This window comes from Dicentrarchus labrax, unplaced genomic scaffold, assembly GCF_905237075.1.
Source record: "Dicentrarchus labrax unplaced genomic scaffold, dlabrax2021, whole genome shotgun sequence".
In the NCBI taxonomy this organism is placed as follows: Eukaryota; Metazoa; Chordata; class Actinopteri; family Moronidae; genus Dicentrarchus; species Dicentrarchus labrax.
Genome location: NW_026136710.1, coordinates 18,547,434 through 18,567,401, shown reverse-complemented (window position 1 = coordinate 18,567,401; position 19,968 = coordinate 18,547,434). Strand labels below are relative to the sequence as shown.

General features: G+C 39.0%; 1 protein-coding gene across 5 annotated transcripts in view; it reads left to right on the top strand.

The window, feature by feature from the left end:
* Positions 1 to 19,968, top strand: part of lrrtm4l1 (leucine rich repeat transmembrane neuronal 4 like 1) — a 47,193-nt gene that overhangs the window by 5,508 nt on the left and 21,717 nt on the right. For 3 of the 5 annotated variants that reach the window (XM_051413463.1, XM_051413462.1, XM_051413464.1), the window contains exon 2: positions 11,701 to 13,331. In XM_051413463.1, the coding sequence (XP_051269423.1) occupies positions 11,701 to 13,331 (1,631 nt within the window). Of the gene's footprint in view, positions 1 to 11,700; positions 13,398 to 19,968 lie in introns of all 5 variants that reach the window. The other 2 variants (XR_007886317.1, XR_007886318.1) reach the window with 1 other exon arrangement.

Below are 19,968 nucleotides of genomic sequence, written 5' to 3'. Positions count from 1 at the left end.
CATGCTTCTGTGTGTGTGTGGAGGGCCACACCAAAGCCAGTGTTGGTAAAGTTCCTGATGTGTGCGATACCACAGTAAGGGCCTGTGAAGAGTTTCAGCTGTCACTTTGACAGGCTGAGTCTGGATGCTAAGCGCTGTGGGTGTCAAGGTTGAAGACTTTTAGTGATGTGGTTGATTTATTGGGTGCAACTATTAGAGAAAGCAAACTGTCTGCCTCATGCAGTCCACTCCTCTATGAAGCAGACTGCCTGAGGCAGACAGTTTGGTGTAAAAAAAAAATCTATATTTTATTAAAAAGGAAAATGTGTTTGTTCCTTTGTAAGCTGATTATTAAAAATAAAATAAGAACTAAAAATCTGACCTCACTCCAGTCAGATTTCTTACACGTCATTCATAAATATATACATATATATGATAATTCTTAAATATCGAATCATTTGCATTGTGCTTTTAATCATGTTCTAGGGGAATTAAGCAGCTGCACATGTCTAAGAAAGATAATGAGCACAATAGCTGGATACAAAAGCAGATATAGAGGCAAAAATAAATCTGGTTTATAACTTTAATTATCTACTGCTGCAGTTTTTCTCTCTTTAATGGATCTTCATCAGGCACAAACATAAACATAATGTCTGATCAAAACATTGCTGCAATACACAGTTAAAGTTTTAATGGGAATATACAGTAAAGCAGTGTGCGGATTCAACTTTTGCCCTGACATCTCTTAAGTACCAGAGATTTCAGGCTTTCATTTTCAATTTTTAAACAGTGCGTATTTTTATTTTTTCTACTCTAAAAAGTGATATGATGTTTTTTTTTTTATATTAGGCTACACAAATGTAACACAGATGTATGATTACTGGTTTATTCATAAGGCTCAAAGTCAGTGAAATATCAGGCGGCACTATGGCTGAGAGAGAGCTGTAGGCAGCAGACCAGAAAGCTTTGGCTGAAGCTCTTCTAAAAAGTCACTTTTCCAAGTGGACTTCCATCCAACACTTCTCATTAAAGCTGACTTTTAGCACAGCGGGCAGCTTTCATGGCCACACAAAACCTGCTGGTGTAAAAATGTTGACATTCAAACTAACCAGTTTGCCTTTTTAAGGGTTCCCTCTTTGCAAATTATATTGTACAACTTGGGCAAGTGGATTAAAAATAAGATGTAACAGGCAGTGATTTCTATGGGAACTGTTTATGATGTTTGTTTAAGATATGTTGGGTAGCTTCACATAAAAGCCTGTCAGAACAATTAGTTTATTTATTAATTAGTAAACAGAAAAATAGTAGGTCATTTAGATAAACAATTAATCAGTTCTTAACTAATTATTTATTATATTTAAATGCCAGCTGCTCTAGTTCCAGCTTCTCAGATGTGAGGATTTGCTTCGTTTTTGTGTCATATATCATTGTAAACTGAATATTTAGAGTTAATAAACATAACATAACTTCTTTTACAGTTTAGAGAGTGAACAATGAATCGGTTAATTCAACATCGTCAATCAATCAATTAACCCAGTTGGTTAACCTGACTTCCAATCAGAAGCAAGCTCTATTGAGAAAATCTGTCTGACTTTATAGTTAAAAAAACTAAATTACATATGGATAATGCCAGCTTGGAAGGGTTAGGGTTAGGGTTAGGGGTTTGAATCTGCGTTGTTTTCACTGACAAGCTATTTTTCTATTTTTATTTTATTAGTTTAACAAATAGCTCAAAACTCTTTAGCTAAACCTCACAGTTGCTGTTTACCTACCCGCACTGATTTAGAAATGCAATCATTTCAGTCATAGGTGCCTGGTTACACTGTGTGGTAAACGTTAATCCACAATCAGAACTGAGCATTCACAGTGGCCATGGTATAAATGAGAATGATAAACACATCAATCAATATACATGGTGACCAGCAAGGCTGCTCTGCACTTACAGTGAGAAGTTGACGTACGTTGCAGGCAGTTTCTCTCGTAGACAAATCTAAATACCGTATGTTGCTAATCTCATTGATCTGGAATGTTAATGCTTAGACTTAGCAAATCAATACACCTAATCATGGCATTAGATCTTCAAGTGGTAATAATTCAGGGCTCTCTCTTTTTTCTGTATAGGGGCCAGCAGGCAAAGCTGGAGCAATCTGTCTGTCTTCATTCCCCTCTTTCACTGTTATGCTTGAGTAGGTCATGGACTCACTAGACCTCAGTTACTATATCCCTCACAAATCCAGACAGAATAACTGAGCTAACAAAATTGACTGCTCATTTCATTTAAATTTGGAATGGATGCTGCTCCATTTAAGCTGTATTTTGCCATTACTGGTGTGACATTAACCAGGCATGCTCTATTTTTCCATATATCTTATTCCCGTTGTACAGTATAGTGTGTACTTCGGACTGGCTGCTCCTCCTGTCTCTGCATGTGTGTGCAGCTCCAGTAGTAGTAAAATAAGCTTTTATCATAAATCAGCTGTTTTATACTGCTTCATGCTTTTGCTGTGGGTTGAAATTATAGCTGACTCCAATTTTCAAATTAATGGCCGTAAAATAATGGGTTTTAAGTGTGTAAAAGGTACTTCATTTCAATATTGTAATGCCAGTGTGTCCAATTAATCACGGGTGCATGATGGGCCCTGTGACTGGTAATATGTCACATACTTCTGTGCCCTGAAAGTATTTTTAATTTTATGTGCCTTAAATCTGAGTGAACACACTCAATAATGTAATATATCACACATGCTGTAGTGCCCTAGAATTTTGCTTGCCTAAGCTCGATCACACATCACACACTTTAAAAACCCTTGGCTCCTGTGTCAGAGAGGAAGACAGTTGGGGAGGGGAAAGACGGCAGGAGGTTGGGTTGGAGAAAATAAGTCCATATCTGAAGCTTTGAGTACAAAGACATAATATCATATTTGATACAGCCTCCCAGTATTTCTCTCAGAATGCACCATGTATATTTTATATATTTTTTTAAAGAAGTGGCAAAGAGAAGAAAAGGGGGTGAGAGGTTGGAATGGGGCATATACACAACCAAGTTAGTAGAGTATGTACACAATGTCTGAAGTAAAACTAAAAAGAAATGTAGCATGTATACAATAAATCCATATCTAAAATATTGTGCATTTCTGTCTATAACCTCGAAAAGCTGCCACAAAAGAAACCCTTCCTTTTAATGTGTATGACCTGTGGTACAGTAGACCATTTAATAAGAAATAGTAGATATATTTTGTTTTCCTGCACACTTTTCATTTCTTTGAAGTGCCCCAGCGTGCAGCCTTAGCACTGTTGGCCAACCCACTTGGGCACTCTGGGTAATAGCCTTTGCATCAGTGCTCAGAGCACCGTGCATTCAAATGAAATATCAAGTTGTCGCACCGCCAAGGAGGACGACAGCCGACTGTTGGGTCTGCCAGAATCCACTCTGCTCTCGGGGGGGAGGCCGCACTTTTATGAGATTTCAGAAAGGTTGCCATTGGAACGTGACCATAGGTGAGGTAATTGGAGGAAAGATATATTTCAAGAAATTATATAATAATTTAGGTTGTGCTGTTTTGTGCATTTGCAAGCCCATTTTAGTTGACATTTAATTTGGACATTTGAGTCTAACTTCAGTTAACTACTCACAGTCGGTGAGTAGGTGAGTATTTGAGCCCAGAGGGACACTGGCGCACGGAGCCTGTTCTTTAATTGATATTTATTGGCTGCAATCACATCTTTATCAGATGCAAATTGCGTTGAAGCATTGCTCGTTGCACACAATAAAAGAAAAGCAGTGTGCTCCAGATTGCTTTGAGGTACGACTACCAATCTTGTCCTTCTCTAAGAGCACTGTTCCGGTGGCTGAAATGCAATACACTTGGTTTTACCAACAAGCATTGTAATTGAATCAACTTAAAATCTAGGTTTTACTGTTTAGTTGCAAAAAAGTGTAATAACACAATGTAAACAAATTAAAGGTTAAAGGGGAACTGTGCAGATTTTATACATCAAAGTCTGTTGACGGGTCCTGGGGAATATTACTGCATACGTGCAAAAAGTTGTATAATCCTGTTGTGGCTCAAGAGGTAAATGTTTGAAATCTGATAAACTGCCTTAAGGGCAGAAGACTGAGTGGAATAAAAACAACAGTATCTCTGGTTCAACTGCATTGATTTCTATACTTTTTATACTACCTACTACCAGAGCCTGACAGTGTTACAGGAGTGCAATGCTAAATCAGTGCGGTGTACTTTCACTTAATCTCGGTTTTAATATTGCAGTTTTAATTTAAGATTCAATTTAAATCAGGCCATCAAAATTCTATACTCATATTTAGCAGAGGATTAACCAGGGATACAATTTGTGAAAGATGGAGGCAAACTTTTGTTGGTGATATAGAGACACTGTAGGTTTGATAAAAACAGTATTTTACACACAAACACCATCCTCTGCCCTTCATACTTTAACAAAAGTGGAAACAACTGATTTAAGACTTGAAAGTTGTTAGGAACAGATTTACCTTTGTGATAATTACATGTATGTATACCTCTGTATTTCTGTGCTACAAGTTCTTTAAATCTCCAAGATATAACTTCTTCGAGATATGAAATCTTAGAAACCCTCTGGCTCTGATTGGTCATGCTCTACTAAGAAAAGAGAGCCAGGTAAACAGATGTGTACAGCTTACCACATGAGATCAAATCTCTTCTGAGGGGGAACAGATAGCAGTGCCTGCCAGAACCATGGCTGTAGCATTTTATGTGTTTTTTAAGGTTATAGCTATGTTTTGTTTTTTTCCTGTGAAGGAATCATTGTCCTTATACATCCTCTAAGATGGAGGGTCCCACACAAGTGTAAGGGGATGATAGCGTTGTCCTTTCTATGTCAAAATGGTAGGCATCCAGGTCCACTAGCAGCTAGTTAGTTAGTTAGTATTCTGGGTCCCTTATGCCTCACTGCATAGCTGCAGTGATGAGAGTCCAGTTGAACCATGTTTTCCCTGAAGAATGAGATCAGAGATATCGCCCAGGGTCAGACTAGCTGTCTCTCCGAGAAGTAGAAGTAGGGCTTTTGGTGGCATCTCTGGTGATTCAGGGCGACTTAGGTAAGCTTAGACCTTGTTTGAATCATTCCCCAATTAGATCTCCGCGCATATTTACCAGTGTAAATTGTGATCATATTTGGGATGCGGTCCTTGTGGGGTTAACAATTATCACCATTGTCATATAGTACAAAAGTACATCTTATTTAATTTTGATAGTTTTAAACATTTTGCAGATGTGTGCCTCAATTTTAAGGTTGCACATTGGCTTGCCCCTCCCCCACTGAGCCAGTTCACAAAGCAGAAGGATAACAGCGGTAGGGCAACAAGGGCAGCTAGCACAGACAGAGCAAGTCTGGGCCAACAGTGTTCTCAGTTACAGCCACCCACTACTGGAAAAGTCTACCCACTTAACTAAGAGAGTGCACTAATTAACTAACTTTTAAACATCAACTTGTCATGGCTTAAGGCAAACCAAACTTGCAGCCATTAGTAACCTTACCATCTCATCTCTGGCACTGGCATTACATAATCTCACTGTTTTTACATATCTCTGTCACTTCTGTAATGTACTTATGTATTAAATTATGTTGTATTGTTTTTGTAGTACTTGTTGAAGCACTGTGCTGATGACATTGGGCACTAATTTGTTATAACCTGCCGAGGGACTACAGATGAAAATGAGCTAACCCACACATTTACAATGAGTATAAACCGCAATGTTGATTAATGTGCATTGTCCCAGGTAAATAAATACATACACAAATAAATAAAAATCCCCTGACAGATGATAACCTTTAGAATTGGGTTGGCTCTACCCTGTGTTAGACTTGTACTGCTGAACCATATTCTCCTCGATCGAGCCCGAGTAAACCCTGCTGTGTAAGCCATCAAGGTCTCCAGAACTCATCTTCTTCAGTTTTTCCAACACACTTCCCACAGTGAATAGAGATTTTGTATGATTTTGTTAACTTATTATTCATTAATGTATAAAGGCTAAAGTGTTTTACTTTCTAATATAACATTTCAGCTTTCTAAATAATAATGTCAGTATTAACTGTGTGTTTAGGCTGCAGTCTGGTATCTTTGTGTGTTTTTAGTTTATGAGAAACATAATGCACACAGACTGGGCCTATCTTAATATGCTTTGCCGCCCCTGTTTGGTGTCAAATGCTGTCACATTTAACACATTCATTTAGATTAATTTCAAACATTTTAGACTAAATTCATCTTAAATTAAGTAAAATAAAAAGAGATATGTATTTGGAAACATATCTGAAGATTTAATGGTGGCATTAAATATTTCAGTGGTTTACAAATGTGCCGCAATAATGTAATTTTTTTTTGTTCAAATATCTTCCTTTGGGGGGCTTTTCCAAGTAATTATTGGATATATGTGATTGTTTGCAATTAAATGAAAATTTCTGACAACTCTGAATGTCTCCATGCCACCCTCTTGCCACCCCAGCAATATTTCTCTAGATCTGCCCCTGTTGTTGGTGCGTCACTGCCAAGAATCACAAGCCACCTTACGAAGTGAAGTCTGAAAAGATAATTTCAGCATCATCGCCATGTCCATTGTACAAATACAGGGAATCGAGGACTCATCCAAAACAACATATATGGGCACAAGCTGCGCAAGCCTCTTTTGATGGTTGACTGTATTTATTCAAACCAGAGTACACAGACGAGAGGCTAAATCAAATGGAAGAGAAGACACAAATAATGGAGGTTGAAGTAAAAAAGGTGACAGGAAAGAAGCCAATTGGACCTCACATTCAGCTCTCCATAAGGTTAGAAAAGGAGATTACATAAAAGTAAAAAGAATGTGGCATTTTGGAGTAGTGTTTTAGTCAACTTGCAGGGCAGCTAACCACATCTTTCCAGGGGTAGGTTTAGTTGATGGAAATGGTGCATGGTGTGTGAGTGTGTCATTTTATTCTTGCAATTCAGAAACTTGCAGGCACTCGTTCGCTACTAGTTCTCTGGCACGCACACAGTTAACAAATGGTGTCTAAGCTTGCCCCAGTATATGTTGTTTAGGGTGAGTCCTCGTTTCCCCGAATCTCTACAACAAAGGTGGTATGTGCAAAGTTAGCACGACCAGTATTGCCACAATATTCACATGATTCTTACAGCATCTGGTGCATGAAAAAAGGAAAACATGAGTAAGGCCTGTGCAGAATACCACATTTAAAGACAGGATAATCATTAATCGTAAGTCTCTTCATTCTGCTGTGTAAAGCATCCCATGGGAGCCCGCTATACACATGTCCAGTGGGTTTTTATTACTCTTCTGTCTCCGTAGAAATCCATGCTGTACCAATGTGTGCTAATTAAAGATGCTGTCATATGGAGGCGTCAACGAGCCAGTGGCTAAATGTTGTGGCTTTCTATCACATTGTGCAGCCCGGAGTTTTATACCATCTAAAATAAGTATGAATCCCCTGCTCAGTTTTTATTAGGGGCATGTAACACATTATGTAATAACACCGCATTATGTAATCACTTGACAAAATGTAATACATTTTCACAAATGTAGTTTTAGTAATACATCATTGTAAGGTTCTCCTAAGGGGTTCACAACAGATCCTTCTAAGTACGGATACCTTAATAGATGTGATGGAGGTGGCAGTGCCTTTATTGCTTGGAGGACTCTTATTTATAGCATTTTCACTTGGCGTGTATCTTCACTCATTCCTATGTACTCACTATCACTAGTGCTTCCTCCTGCTACTTTACTTTTTGCTTGCATTCTGGGATATCAAGCAATATTTTGCATTCTTTCTCTTCTTTACTTATATATGTTACTTTTAGAAAAGCATTAAAAGTTTTTAACACAATTTTTGATTGTTAGTAGGACATCTCAGATCTAACAGTTTCCGCACTTGAGAAATGTCATATCATTTCATTTTAACTATTATCAAACTAATTCACTGACTCGAAAGAAACTATATGTATCATCTGGCTGCCCACCACTGTGTTTATTTAGATGCTGATCCAGATACACATGAATCATTTCTTAATAAAATCGCAATAGTAAGAGGAGCTGCTTTGGTGGAGGTATGTGCTCTTTGAGTATTTTTAAGTAGCGATGAACATGATTCATGTTGCGCAGTAGTAAGGAACTTGTAGTGTATCAAACTATGGATGCTACATCCAACTTCCATCCATGCAACTACAACAAATCTGAACTTTACACAGCAAATCAAGTTATATATCTGTGAATTATGCTTACTGTTCGAACCTGAAACTCATTGCAGCATTGAAGATATTTCAACGACAAGGTCTGCTAAACACATTTTCAAAAGTAAAAGTAAATTTTCTTGAACTGGTTCTTCTATGGCTCAAAACAAACTTGCCTATACCGAGGTATAGCATAGTGATGGTAGCTTGTGATTAATGCAAATCATGTGGGTCAGTGCATGTTTGCTACCCAGTTTAGCATGAACTTGTCACAGTGCTGTGTGACACTAGCTCCCCAAGTTGTGGTATAATGATGCATAATAATGTGCCCTGCATTTATTTTATTTTTTTAACAGCCTACAACAGCAGGTTAGTACACCGAAATGACAAGTGATTTTCTGTACATAAAATACTTCTGTTTTGAAGCTTTGCTATGTATTAAAGCTACATATTTTGGCTCGTAATGAACATTCACAGGAGGCATTACACAACACTTTATTTACTGTTCATTTACAGCTCTAAGGACTCATCAATGTTAATATAAAGGGACTACAATGCACATGAGTGCAAATATATATTAATTTGCATCATCAATGTAAATCATTTTCCATCATTAGTATAGCCTCCCTTTGTTTGTTTCTCTTTAATAATGTCTGTTTGTCTGCCCATAGTCTCTTCAAAGCTTATATATACGGAGTTGCACATCTACCAGTAATATGATGCATTTCTGTTTTTGTATTCATATCATTCACTTGCTGATGTTTTATAAAACTTTGTCCAAAGTCAAACAGTAACTTTGTATGCATATACAAACAAATCACAACATTTTAAAGGGTGTGTGTGTGCTCTTTTTGTGAGGACCAATTTTAATGTTTGAGTGGTTTAAGACTTGGCTAAGGTTAGCATTAGATTTAAGTTAGGATATGGGTATTGATAAGTAAAGTTAGAAACTAGGGAATGCATTGTGTTAGTAGTACTAATGTGTGTGTTGTACAATTAGTCAACTCCTTCCAAGTACAGTTCTGTGGGAAGCCAACATCAGGTCAAGTGTTCATAAGTTAAATTTAAGTATGCATGAATTGATGCCTATGTTTAATCATGAGGAATAGGATTATCCTGTTCTGTCAATATTTGTTTTCTCATATTGGCAACCCATGTGTAAGAGAAGAGATAGGTGAAGGTATTCTTTGTTTGGGTGTAAAAGGTGCAATAACAGAACTTAAAAAAACCCCAAATATATGAAAATATATATTTGTAAAAAAACATTAACTAAACAAAATACTTAAAGGCTTGAAAAGAAAAGTCTAAAAAGACTATAATATACATAAGTAATATCTTACAATGTAATTCATTATAATATAATTAATACAGTTGGAAGGTACACAAGTCCTAATTTATTCTTTAATGTATTTTCAACACCCTACTTAAGAAAATAATCTCTATCTCTCTTAGTATTATATAATCAATTCAACAAATAATAGTTCTCCCACCACTCAAATTACAAACGCCATACCTGTGGCAGCCTTTATTATTAAAAATCACTAGACCTTGAAACCTCCTATAATATAAAAAAACCAATTAGATCCCCGTTCCAACTACTGCTTTGTACATCTCCACAATGCTGCTTGTCATCCCACAGTGAGCCTTCACCCACATCCTACTCAGAAACACTGCAGTTTCAGCCTGTCCAAACAAAATTAACACCCCTCCTCCTTTTATGCCTTTGTAGACTAGCTCCTCATCGTTAATTGTCAAATCTGAAGCTGCTAACAGCAAAGCAGCTGCTGCAAAACTGAACATGAGAACAGACACGTGCCTGAGGAGAAGTAAAAGTCATTTGAAAGCAGTGTTGTCCTGAGATATCAACATCCTTAGTCGGAGCATTACTCAGAGTGAGACCAGATGAAAGCCCTGGGTCAAGGATGTGTCCCTTGACATATAGTGCAGTCAGAATGTATTAGAACAGTGACACATCTTTTAACGTTAGCTCTGTACTTCAGGATGTATTTGAAATAAAAAAAAGACTATAATGTTAAAGGGCCAACTGTCAGCTTTAATTTGTGATTTCACAAAAGTACTTAAATCAGGTGACTGATGACATTCAAGAACATTCCACTCTTTTTATGTAAAGAACCTCTTGATTGCCTTTCCTTTACAGTGAGGATCACTGTCTAAGTTGTATCGTCCTACTATTGTAGGATTATGTTACAAAAGGGGACACAAATCCTAGGATTTTTATACAGTTGAATAAACAACCTTTAACACCCTTAAGGCAAGACTTTTAATTTGTCAGTCTTGCATTTACATGGGTTGCAAAAGTTAAGGTTGTCACTGATCCAGATGACAAGATATTTACATTCATAGACTCGCTCAATATAGGTTTCATCAAGAGTGACAAAGGAAAATTTAGATTGAGACGATCTTTTGTTCCTGGGTGCTGCATTTTAAACAAGTTTTAGTTTTAAAGTGCTCTTTGGAGATTAGCAGCAGCAAGCTGCATTTGTTCTATGGCCAGGTTTCTAGGGTGAGTAGTACAATATAGGATTTTGTCGTCAGCATAGAGGTGGGTGTCACCAGTACTTAAATGTGACATGATGTCATTTAGTGAAAAAAATGAAAAACAAATTGAACAGACAGAACAAATGGTGTTGTTTTGGAAAGTGGCATGGAATCCTTCAAACCTTTTGGGAGGAAGGAACTTTATATTTCTGCAAATGTATGATTTTGAGACTATGGCACTGCCATTACCCAGGTTCCTTTTGTATTGAGCAGAATATTTCAGTGGATTGCGAATTTCTCAAAATTAAGAAAGCTTTTCTAAGAAAACAGAGATGAAGAGAGCTGACAACTATGCAAGGACTCTGTGTATGCATAACATTCAAGCATTTCACTGTAAAGTAGAACATTTCCTGATATTTTAGGAGACAAAAATGATCAAATTTGTGTGTTTAAATCAGCACAGAGCTCAGAGAGTGCTTGCAAATAGTGGCATATCTTCAGAAGAATGTGGGGGGCTTGTGCTATCCAGAAAACAGTACATCTCATGATGCTTCTTCTTGGAGTTCTTGGTTGTAACAGAGAAACCAGCGTCATGACCCATGATCATAGGAAAGCTTAAAGGATGGTATGCAAAGTTTAGTTTGGGATTCTTTCTGTAGCTGCTTTAAAGAAGAGCACCAGTATTGAAAGAACCAAAAAACAATTCTTATGCTGCAGCCATTGTTCCATTTGCTTGACTGTTGTCATGTTATTTTCAAAATTTCCGTATTTACAATAAGATCATTCTTTCATTCAAATCACTTTAGTCCGTTTCTCAACTCTTCTGGTACTATTTAAGAGGGAACTTTAAATTATTTCTCACTGGTAAATCTGTTGGAAAAGTTGTTCATCCTTTTTGCTTGATGGAGAATGATAAATTGTTGATTCTTCCTCAGCTTATGTGCAAATGATATCTAAACATGTGAGTAAACATCTTCTCTGTGTCTCTCTCTTATATTCTCTTGTAGGTTCATTGCTGTGTGATGGACGAATGACACACCTCCTCTTTCCTCTCCTCCTCCTCTTACGGGCTCCCCTATTGTTCAGCTTTGGTGAGCGCACCTGCCCCAATAGCTGCCGATGTGAGGGGAAAACCGTCCATTGTGATTCAGCTGGCTTCTTAGACGTCCCAGAAAATGTCTCAGTTGGCTGCCAAGGCCTCTCTCTGCGCTACAATGAACTGCACACCCTGCTACCATATCAATTTGCTCATCTAAGCCAGCTTCTCTGGATATACTTGGACCACAATCAGATTTCAGCTGTTGACAGTCGAGCATTCCAGGGGGTCCGCAGGCTTAAAGAGCTAATACTGAGCTCCAACAGGATCACATCCCTGCACAACTCAACATTCCATGGAATTCCCAATCTTCGCAGTCTGGACTTGTCCTACAACAAATTGGAAATCCTGCAGCCAGGTCAATTCCATGGCTTACGAAAACTACAAAACCTACACCTACGGTCAAATGGTCTCTCCAACATCCCAATTCGAGCATTCCTGGAGTGTCGAAGTTTGGAGTTTCTGGATTTGGGCTACAATCGAATCAAGGCTCTTACACGCACCACGTTTTTGGGTCTGCAGAAGCTGATGGAGTTGCATCTGGAACACAACCAGTTCTCACGGATCAACTTTTTTCTGTTTCCACGCTTAGCCAACCTGAGATCACTCTATCTGCAGTGGAACCGCATTAGGGTGGTCAACCAGGGTCTTCCGTGGACTTGGTATACATTACAGAAACTTGATCTGTCTGGAAATGAAATTCAGACCCTGGACCCAGCTGTGTTTCACTGCTTGCCCAACCTTCAAGTCCTCAACCTGGAATCCAACAAACTGTCCAATGTGTCTCAGGAGGCAGTGTCAGCATGGATCTCACTTACCTCCATCAGTCTTGCTGGGAACATGTGGGATTGTGGAACTGGCATATGCCCACTTGTGGCTTGGTTGAGGAATTTTCGAGGGAGTAAAGACACCACTATGATATGCAGCAGCCCAAAGTATCTCCAGGGAGAAAAAATTATGGAAGCCACAAGGAACCATGGTATCTGTGAGGAAACTGATTACGTTCTGACAGAAACACCCTCACCAATGTCAGAGCTCATTTCTGAAGCCACCGCTGAACCAACCTATGCCCCTACTAGTGGCTCTCCACCAATGCCACCAACCAGCACCTTTGGTCCTCTCCCACCATTCAGACCTAGACCTATTCCTCATCCTACCTTTCCAGGGCACATGAGCAAAGACCCAAGAGACTCAGTTGCTCGCACTAAACCCACTCTTATACCACCCCCAGAAATGGAGCACATGACTCTGCACAAAGTGGTGGTGGGCAGCGTGGCACTCTTCTTCAGCATGTCCCTACTCTTGACAATTATCTATGTGCTGTGGCGGCGCTATCCAGGTGCAACCAGGTTGTTGCAGCAGCGGTCCATGGTCGGGCGCAAACGTCGCAAAAAGAGTCCAGAGCCAGAGCAGACCCTGAGCTCCCAGCTCCAAGAGTATTACATGAGCTACAACCCTGCTGCCACACCAGAGGCATTGGAGGTGCTAGGCAATGGCACTGGTTCCTGCACTTGCACAATTTCTGGCTCCAGGGAGTGTGAGGTATGATCCATCGCATCAGCGTTAAAATAAAAACTCAAAATCAAAATACAAAGGCTCAACAGAGAGGTAAATCCTTTATCAAGTATGCCCTGTAAAAAGACACTGTTGAATCACAGTCAAGCACCCTTGACTCTTCGTTCATAACACGCTTGAATTCGAATGTTAGATGTATCCAATTATTCAGGTTTTACTCTTCAAATTTTAAAGTGGAAAATAGAAAACAACTAATCTGATCCAGGGGAAGCAATCTAGAGCATGGGTTTACAACACATTATAACAATAATGCAATACCAGGTTTTGTGTTGTCTGAGGTAAATTCAATGGGGTTTTGATTATTGTTCTGCAACACAAAATGTATCTCTTCTGTGTTAACAAAATTTAAATTTTAAAGCTACACTTTTGTTCTTCATGGTGTGTTAACTTTAAGGGACCATGAATAATTGGACACTAACAATTTTGCAGACACTCCACATCAGCATGGCTTGGGTCATATATGTTTTAAGTAACTTGTTTTGAGTGTATGTTTGTTTGTATTGCTTGTACTGTGTGTGTGTGTGTGTGTGTGTGTGTGTGTGTGTGTGTTGTGTATGAGGGGGGGGGTGCTCTGGTACATTAAAGTGTGTCTACAGAACTTATTTAAAAAAAAACAAACAATTTTAATGTATTTTTTATTTTGTATTACTAATGCAACACATTAAGTTCAAGTTCAGTTCAGGTATTGATTGGGCTTTGACAGTTTTGCTGTCATAGGTCAAAAGGGAAAGGAGTTCCCTGAGAGGCCTATAAAAGCACTAAAAAGTGAATTATGTCAACTTGTACATTACAAGGTTTTGATGTGCATGGTCGTATGTAGGGAGGCGAGGCACTACGGTAATCCCAAAGCTTATGATATGGCTTAAATGTGGATCCCTCTGCTGTGAGATGGAGTATATTTATAAACCAGGGTAATTACAATCACCCGCCTGAAAACTAAAAATTGCAGGCTGTCTTTCTTTTCTCTACAAAAATGCTTTTTAAAGAAAATGATGCCTTTCAAATAATGGGTGCCCAACTATGAAAAATTCACCAAGGGGTCCAAACATTATGTTAAATATTGTCTAAAAAGATGAAAAAGGGGTGCAATACCATATTGTACAAGGGAAATTATTAATTATAGATTTATTATCATTATTCAGAAGGAAAGCTTGACAGTTACAATAAAGCAAGTTTATTTACTTGATGACGGCAAAGAAGTTATCGCAATTGTGATACTGGTGGATTATGATGACGTATACGTGTATAAACAATTTAACACTAGAACTACCGTAATTCCATAACTACTAGAACGACCATAGCTGTCATTCTGACCGTTCATACTCTGATGTTCATACGGCCATACTGAACGTCATTTTCGTCATTTTCGTCATGTCATATCTACATTTGAACCTTCTCTTTAAGTTTTCCAATGAAGGTTTTAATTCCTGTCGTCATGTTATGATGTCATCGACCTTAAAACAAGCACAAAAGAAAGATTGCCCCGACAGGTGCTGCCTCTCTGTGTGAGGAAAGTTTTGCGTCAAAAAGATTCTTTTCACCGCACTCACCACGTGAATAGACATGCAAAAAAGTTAAAAATAATAACAAACTATAAGAAAATTTCAATTCAAATGAATGTGAAAATGTATTTTCCAGCCTAATTGTTAAATATTCTCTTATTTTTTTGTACAATAAAAACAAATCTTATGATACAATAACTTATAACATATATACAATAAGAAAAACATTACCTATATATATTTGAATACATTGTAAAACCTTTCATGGAAACGTATGCAGCACAATACAGTAAACACAAAAACAGGCTAAGAAAAAACATGAACATTAGCTAAACAAGAAAATGAACTGCTTAACGAACAAAATCAGATTAACACGTTTTACTCAAAATGGGCTCATTTGAACGGCACAAACACCCCGCATCATTCAATGACGCTTACGCACAGTCCACACAGGTAAACACCGCCTTTCGTGTGCAGCTCCCACACACTACTTTGTGACATTTGGCACGGCTCCTTGGTTTTATTTTTTTTGCAGTTCCTCCTTACTTGGCACTGCCTTCTTCTATCTGCTGCTGCTCCTGCCCTGGCTCTCGCACCACCAGTTGTGTGGCTTTTGATCTTATGTGGTTGGAGCGAAGTTCGCTCACCAGTCACGTGATGAAGTCCCTCCGTGAAACTTGCTCATTCGTGCACTTCTTGTACAATATGTGCGCATTGATTGTAGCCGAGGAAGTTATAGAAAACAGCTACTGGCCATCTACGGGAGGGTGCTTTCACTGAGTATTTTCTAGCCATTTGATCTAGAACGTCTACTCCTACCTTGGTTTTGTTGTAGTAAGTTACCGTCTCTGGCTTGCTCTTCTGGCCACTTGTGATGCCAACAGCTGTGTGGACAGTGCTGAGGATGCAGACATTCCTTTTTTTTTTTGCACTGATACACAGTCAGTGATGCATCGCCACTGAACAGCGGCCTTTACGCCTTACGCACGGGGGGAGCTCTCGTCTGCTCTTGTTTACCGTGCCAACCAAGCTGGTTTTCTTGGCCTGAAGTGCAGTGGCAAGTTCAAAGGAAGTAAAAAAATTGTCTGTGGTGACGTTTCTTCCCTTCCCCAGGTATGGGTCGACCATTTTCAGCACCACACTGTCTCTAAGTCGTTGACCTGGCCTCCTTGTCTCGTCCTTACCCAGATAAGGCGTACCGCTTACCGTATATTTGGTGTCGACATCCGCAGCAAGCCAGAATTTGATTCCGAATTTGTCCGGTTTGTTTGCAATATACTGCATGAAGCTGCACCTTGACTTTGTAGGGAATAGCTGCTCATCCACAGTGATGTCGGCACTGGGCTTGTAGCAGGCGATGCAGTTTTGTGCAAATCTGTCCCAAACATCACTCATAAGGGCAAACTTGTTGTCTCGCAGGCATGTGCGTTGGGTTTCCCTTCTGTCGAAACGCAGGAATCGCATGATTTCCTGAAACCTGTTTCAGGACATGGTCTCCTTGAAAAAAGCGCAGCCCCACTCAGCTGACCAAAAGCTTGCCAAATCCATCCCTTTTCCACATTGCGCGCCACAAATGTAAATTAGACCAATGAAGGCTTTTAGCTCTTCAACTGTCATGTCCCATATTTTGTCCTGCTTGACTCGGTGGGCCTCAGCCACGGTGCAGTCCCTGATGTGTTTCAGCATGCCATCATCCACCAAACATAAAAAAAGGCTGTAAGGGCATCTTCAATATTGCACTTGACGTGCGCTGTGGGCCCTGCAGCTTCTGTTATTACATTTTAGCATTGTCGCCTTCCTCTGTCTTCACCCGACTCTCTATAGGTCCACACTGTACCGTCTTTCGCGGTTTCACGCCTCTCGGCTGAAAGTGGGTGTATTGGGCCAGCTTCCTCATCTCGTGACGGACTGAGTTGTCTTGGCACAGCAGGCACATCTGATGGAGCAGGATTTTGCACTATTGCCAAAAAAAAGAACAGACTAATTACTTTTTTAGTTCATGAAATCACAATCTTGTTAGGACTAATATTAGCCTATATGATTTCTACTAGCCTGACAATATAGTATAATACTAATAATAGCAATAGAATAATAATAATGAAAAGGTGTGTGCCGGTGGAGGTGTGTGCCTGAAGTAAAAATGTGAATTAATGGATCGGTCGTCAGGAAAGGTGCGTCGGTAACAGCGGTTACAGCAGGTGTGTGAGGGGAAAAATAATATGACAACCGTTTTCGATAGCAGATCTGATCAGTATAGCCTACCTTAGATAGTTAGAGACGGAAAACTTTACTTTGAAGTACAACTATTATTGATAATAGCCTAGCTAGTCGGCCTCGCAAAGTATCAAGAGAAACATACCTGGAATATTATCCTATGGAAGAAGGTTAGTTCCAGGATCGGAGATGTCCAGCCGGCTCTTTTTTTGACGGGGAATTAATTCATTATCTGAATCACTCTCAGAGCTGGATGAACTGTCCAGGGACCAAGAGACATCGCTGTTCCTATCCGTACCTGCTCCTCCATCAGACTCCTCATCGTCAAGCCTCTGAAGCATGGCTAAAGCCTCTGTGGCTGTCATTCTTCTTTTTGATGACATTTTGTATAATATTTGGTTTATTTTCTTCGGTTTAGCTCAAATGTATTACTTACTATAGCGTTGGAATAGTGTAAACAAAAAAGGACAGAAAAAACGTGCGGTCAAAATGATCGCCATGGCCATTCTAGGTAGAAATAGTCAGAACTGTTTTGTGTTTTGTGATTTTAATAAAATAACAGTGTCAGAATGAAATATACACATATTTAGGAAAATTCAGAGTCCTACAGCCACATTGATTTTATTTAAAAAAAAGTATTTATTACACTGTAAAATTTAAAAACGGTCAAAATGACTGCCTTGGTAGTTCTAGTGTTAAAAAGACACTGGTAAAGAACAATATTGTGAGACCAAGTTGAATTCTGGGGCTTTACGATGCACCACTGAAAGAAGGTATGTTTTTATCCCACCTTAATGGCATATTTCTGTGTTGGGAGTCTGTGTCAATATGATTTAGTAAGGTAGCAGCTAATCAACAATCAGTGACTGGGACTGTCCTCTAGGTGCTCTCTTTGAGTGAAGGAGCACTTCAAAAAGGTGCAGACCTGAGGTGGTTAAGGGGCCAAACCAATCTTAAGTTTAAAGACATCTGCCCATTAGTGCTACTCTCCAGATATTGGAAATGGAGTTGAGGAGTTTTCTCAGAATAATTAAATCTGGGACTTGAGCATTGTGCATGACCCCGAGTCTTTGTATAAATAACATGATATGTGGACTCGCCAAAGATTGCTAGCCCTGCTTCAACATGAAGCACGCAAGTTTGCGCAGAGCACGGCCATTATTTGATGTTCTGATGTTTTTTCTTTCCAGGTTTTGCAAAGTTTAAGTTCAGCTTTCATGCTGGCATTCCAGCATTGACAGGAGGCAATCAATGTCACTGTAGAGAAGAATATCACAGCACATTTTGTGCCTCTTAAGTTATAAAATTCTGCTTCACAATCCTACAAAGTAAAAACTTCTATGGCAGAATAACAATATATTGTTATTGTTGACATTCCATATTAGTGTAGCATCCAAGTTAGCAGCTTTGTAGAATGCTGAATAAAGTATGTTTGATTTATTTTTAAAAAAAAAAAGAAATACATTACATTATCTAAAATATACATAAGATAGTATGTCATAAACAAATGCACATTAAGATTCATTTTGGGACCTAAAAATAGAGAAAAGGTTGATAGACCCAGGCTTTGGCAGTGGTATGTACAGTCCTGTCCCTGCTGTGTTAGTCATACATTTGGCACCAGTGCACAGCTTGACTGCAGTTTGCTACAAAACAAAAGCGTTGTTCTGAGTCTCTCTCAACACTGCAAGTATTTCTGGAGCAATCAGCGTCAGTGTATTGTCTCTCTCAACATAACGGTAATCCAAATCTCATCAGCTCATAAACAATCTCTTCTTTTCAACATCACTGATGGCTGTCTACAGTAGTTCGTTGGGGACAATGGGGGTCTACACTGTGCTTATTTCAGACGTTTAATAATTGAGAAGCTGGTGTAAGCCTTGTTTAGTTTGATGAAAGTGCCATCTTGCTGGCCAGCACAGCTGGGTGTGCTTTTCATTATGGCCCTTTGCAGCGCCAGCAGTCCCTGTGGATGGCAATGTGGAAAAACAAAAGTCAACACAACACAGTTACCCTGCTGTGGCTAGGATTCAGTGAGGTATTGTGAAGAGCCCAGCAGGATACAGTTGACTGTCTCTATCACTTTGGTCCTAAAGGTTTTGCAGCTGGAAATTCCAAACTTTAAAAGCCCCTGCAAACCCAGACAGGTGTCCTCATTTTCTCTGGCTGATTAGACTTCTGACAGGTTGAATTTGGATACAGCTCTGTTGGGAGTTTATTGCTGAGATTAATGCCAGTTTCACATCATATTGTACTGAATGTAAACGTGAGCAGTTGAATGGGAAATACATTTCAGGTCGTCTTGAGTAGGAGTTATTTGGAATTTCTAACAGCTACAATATCTCCTACTTGGTGAAAATAACTACAGAGGTGTGAACAAACTGGTTCCACAATGGCTGCAAAGCCATCAGATTTGGCAAATCCAATACTACCGCTAATACAATCAGCTATTTAAAAGGGAGCCTATATTGTTTATATTGGTAGGGCTGAACAATGTCATATCAAAATTGTAATTTTAAAGAGTACAATACTTAAATCACTGGAGCTGCAATTGTAATATACATAATTAACGGTGCCTTAACAAGTAGGGGTGGGGAAAAAAGTTGATTCAAAAAAATATTGAGATTATTGTCTTTTACAATTTCAGTTCAAGAAGTGTAGTTAATATTCAAAGAAGCCCAAAGATCCACTTCTGTTCATTAAATTAACATTATGCTTTCATTTAATTCATATAAAGGCAGAAGACGATCACGTTCTTCAAAATGGAGTTAGCTTTAACTATAAAGCTGTCTACTCCCACACATTTTGTCTGCTTTTTGCGTTTAAGTCAGAGAGTGACCTTCATCAAGACCCGTTGCCTGAACTGCCAGTTATATTTCATATTGCTT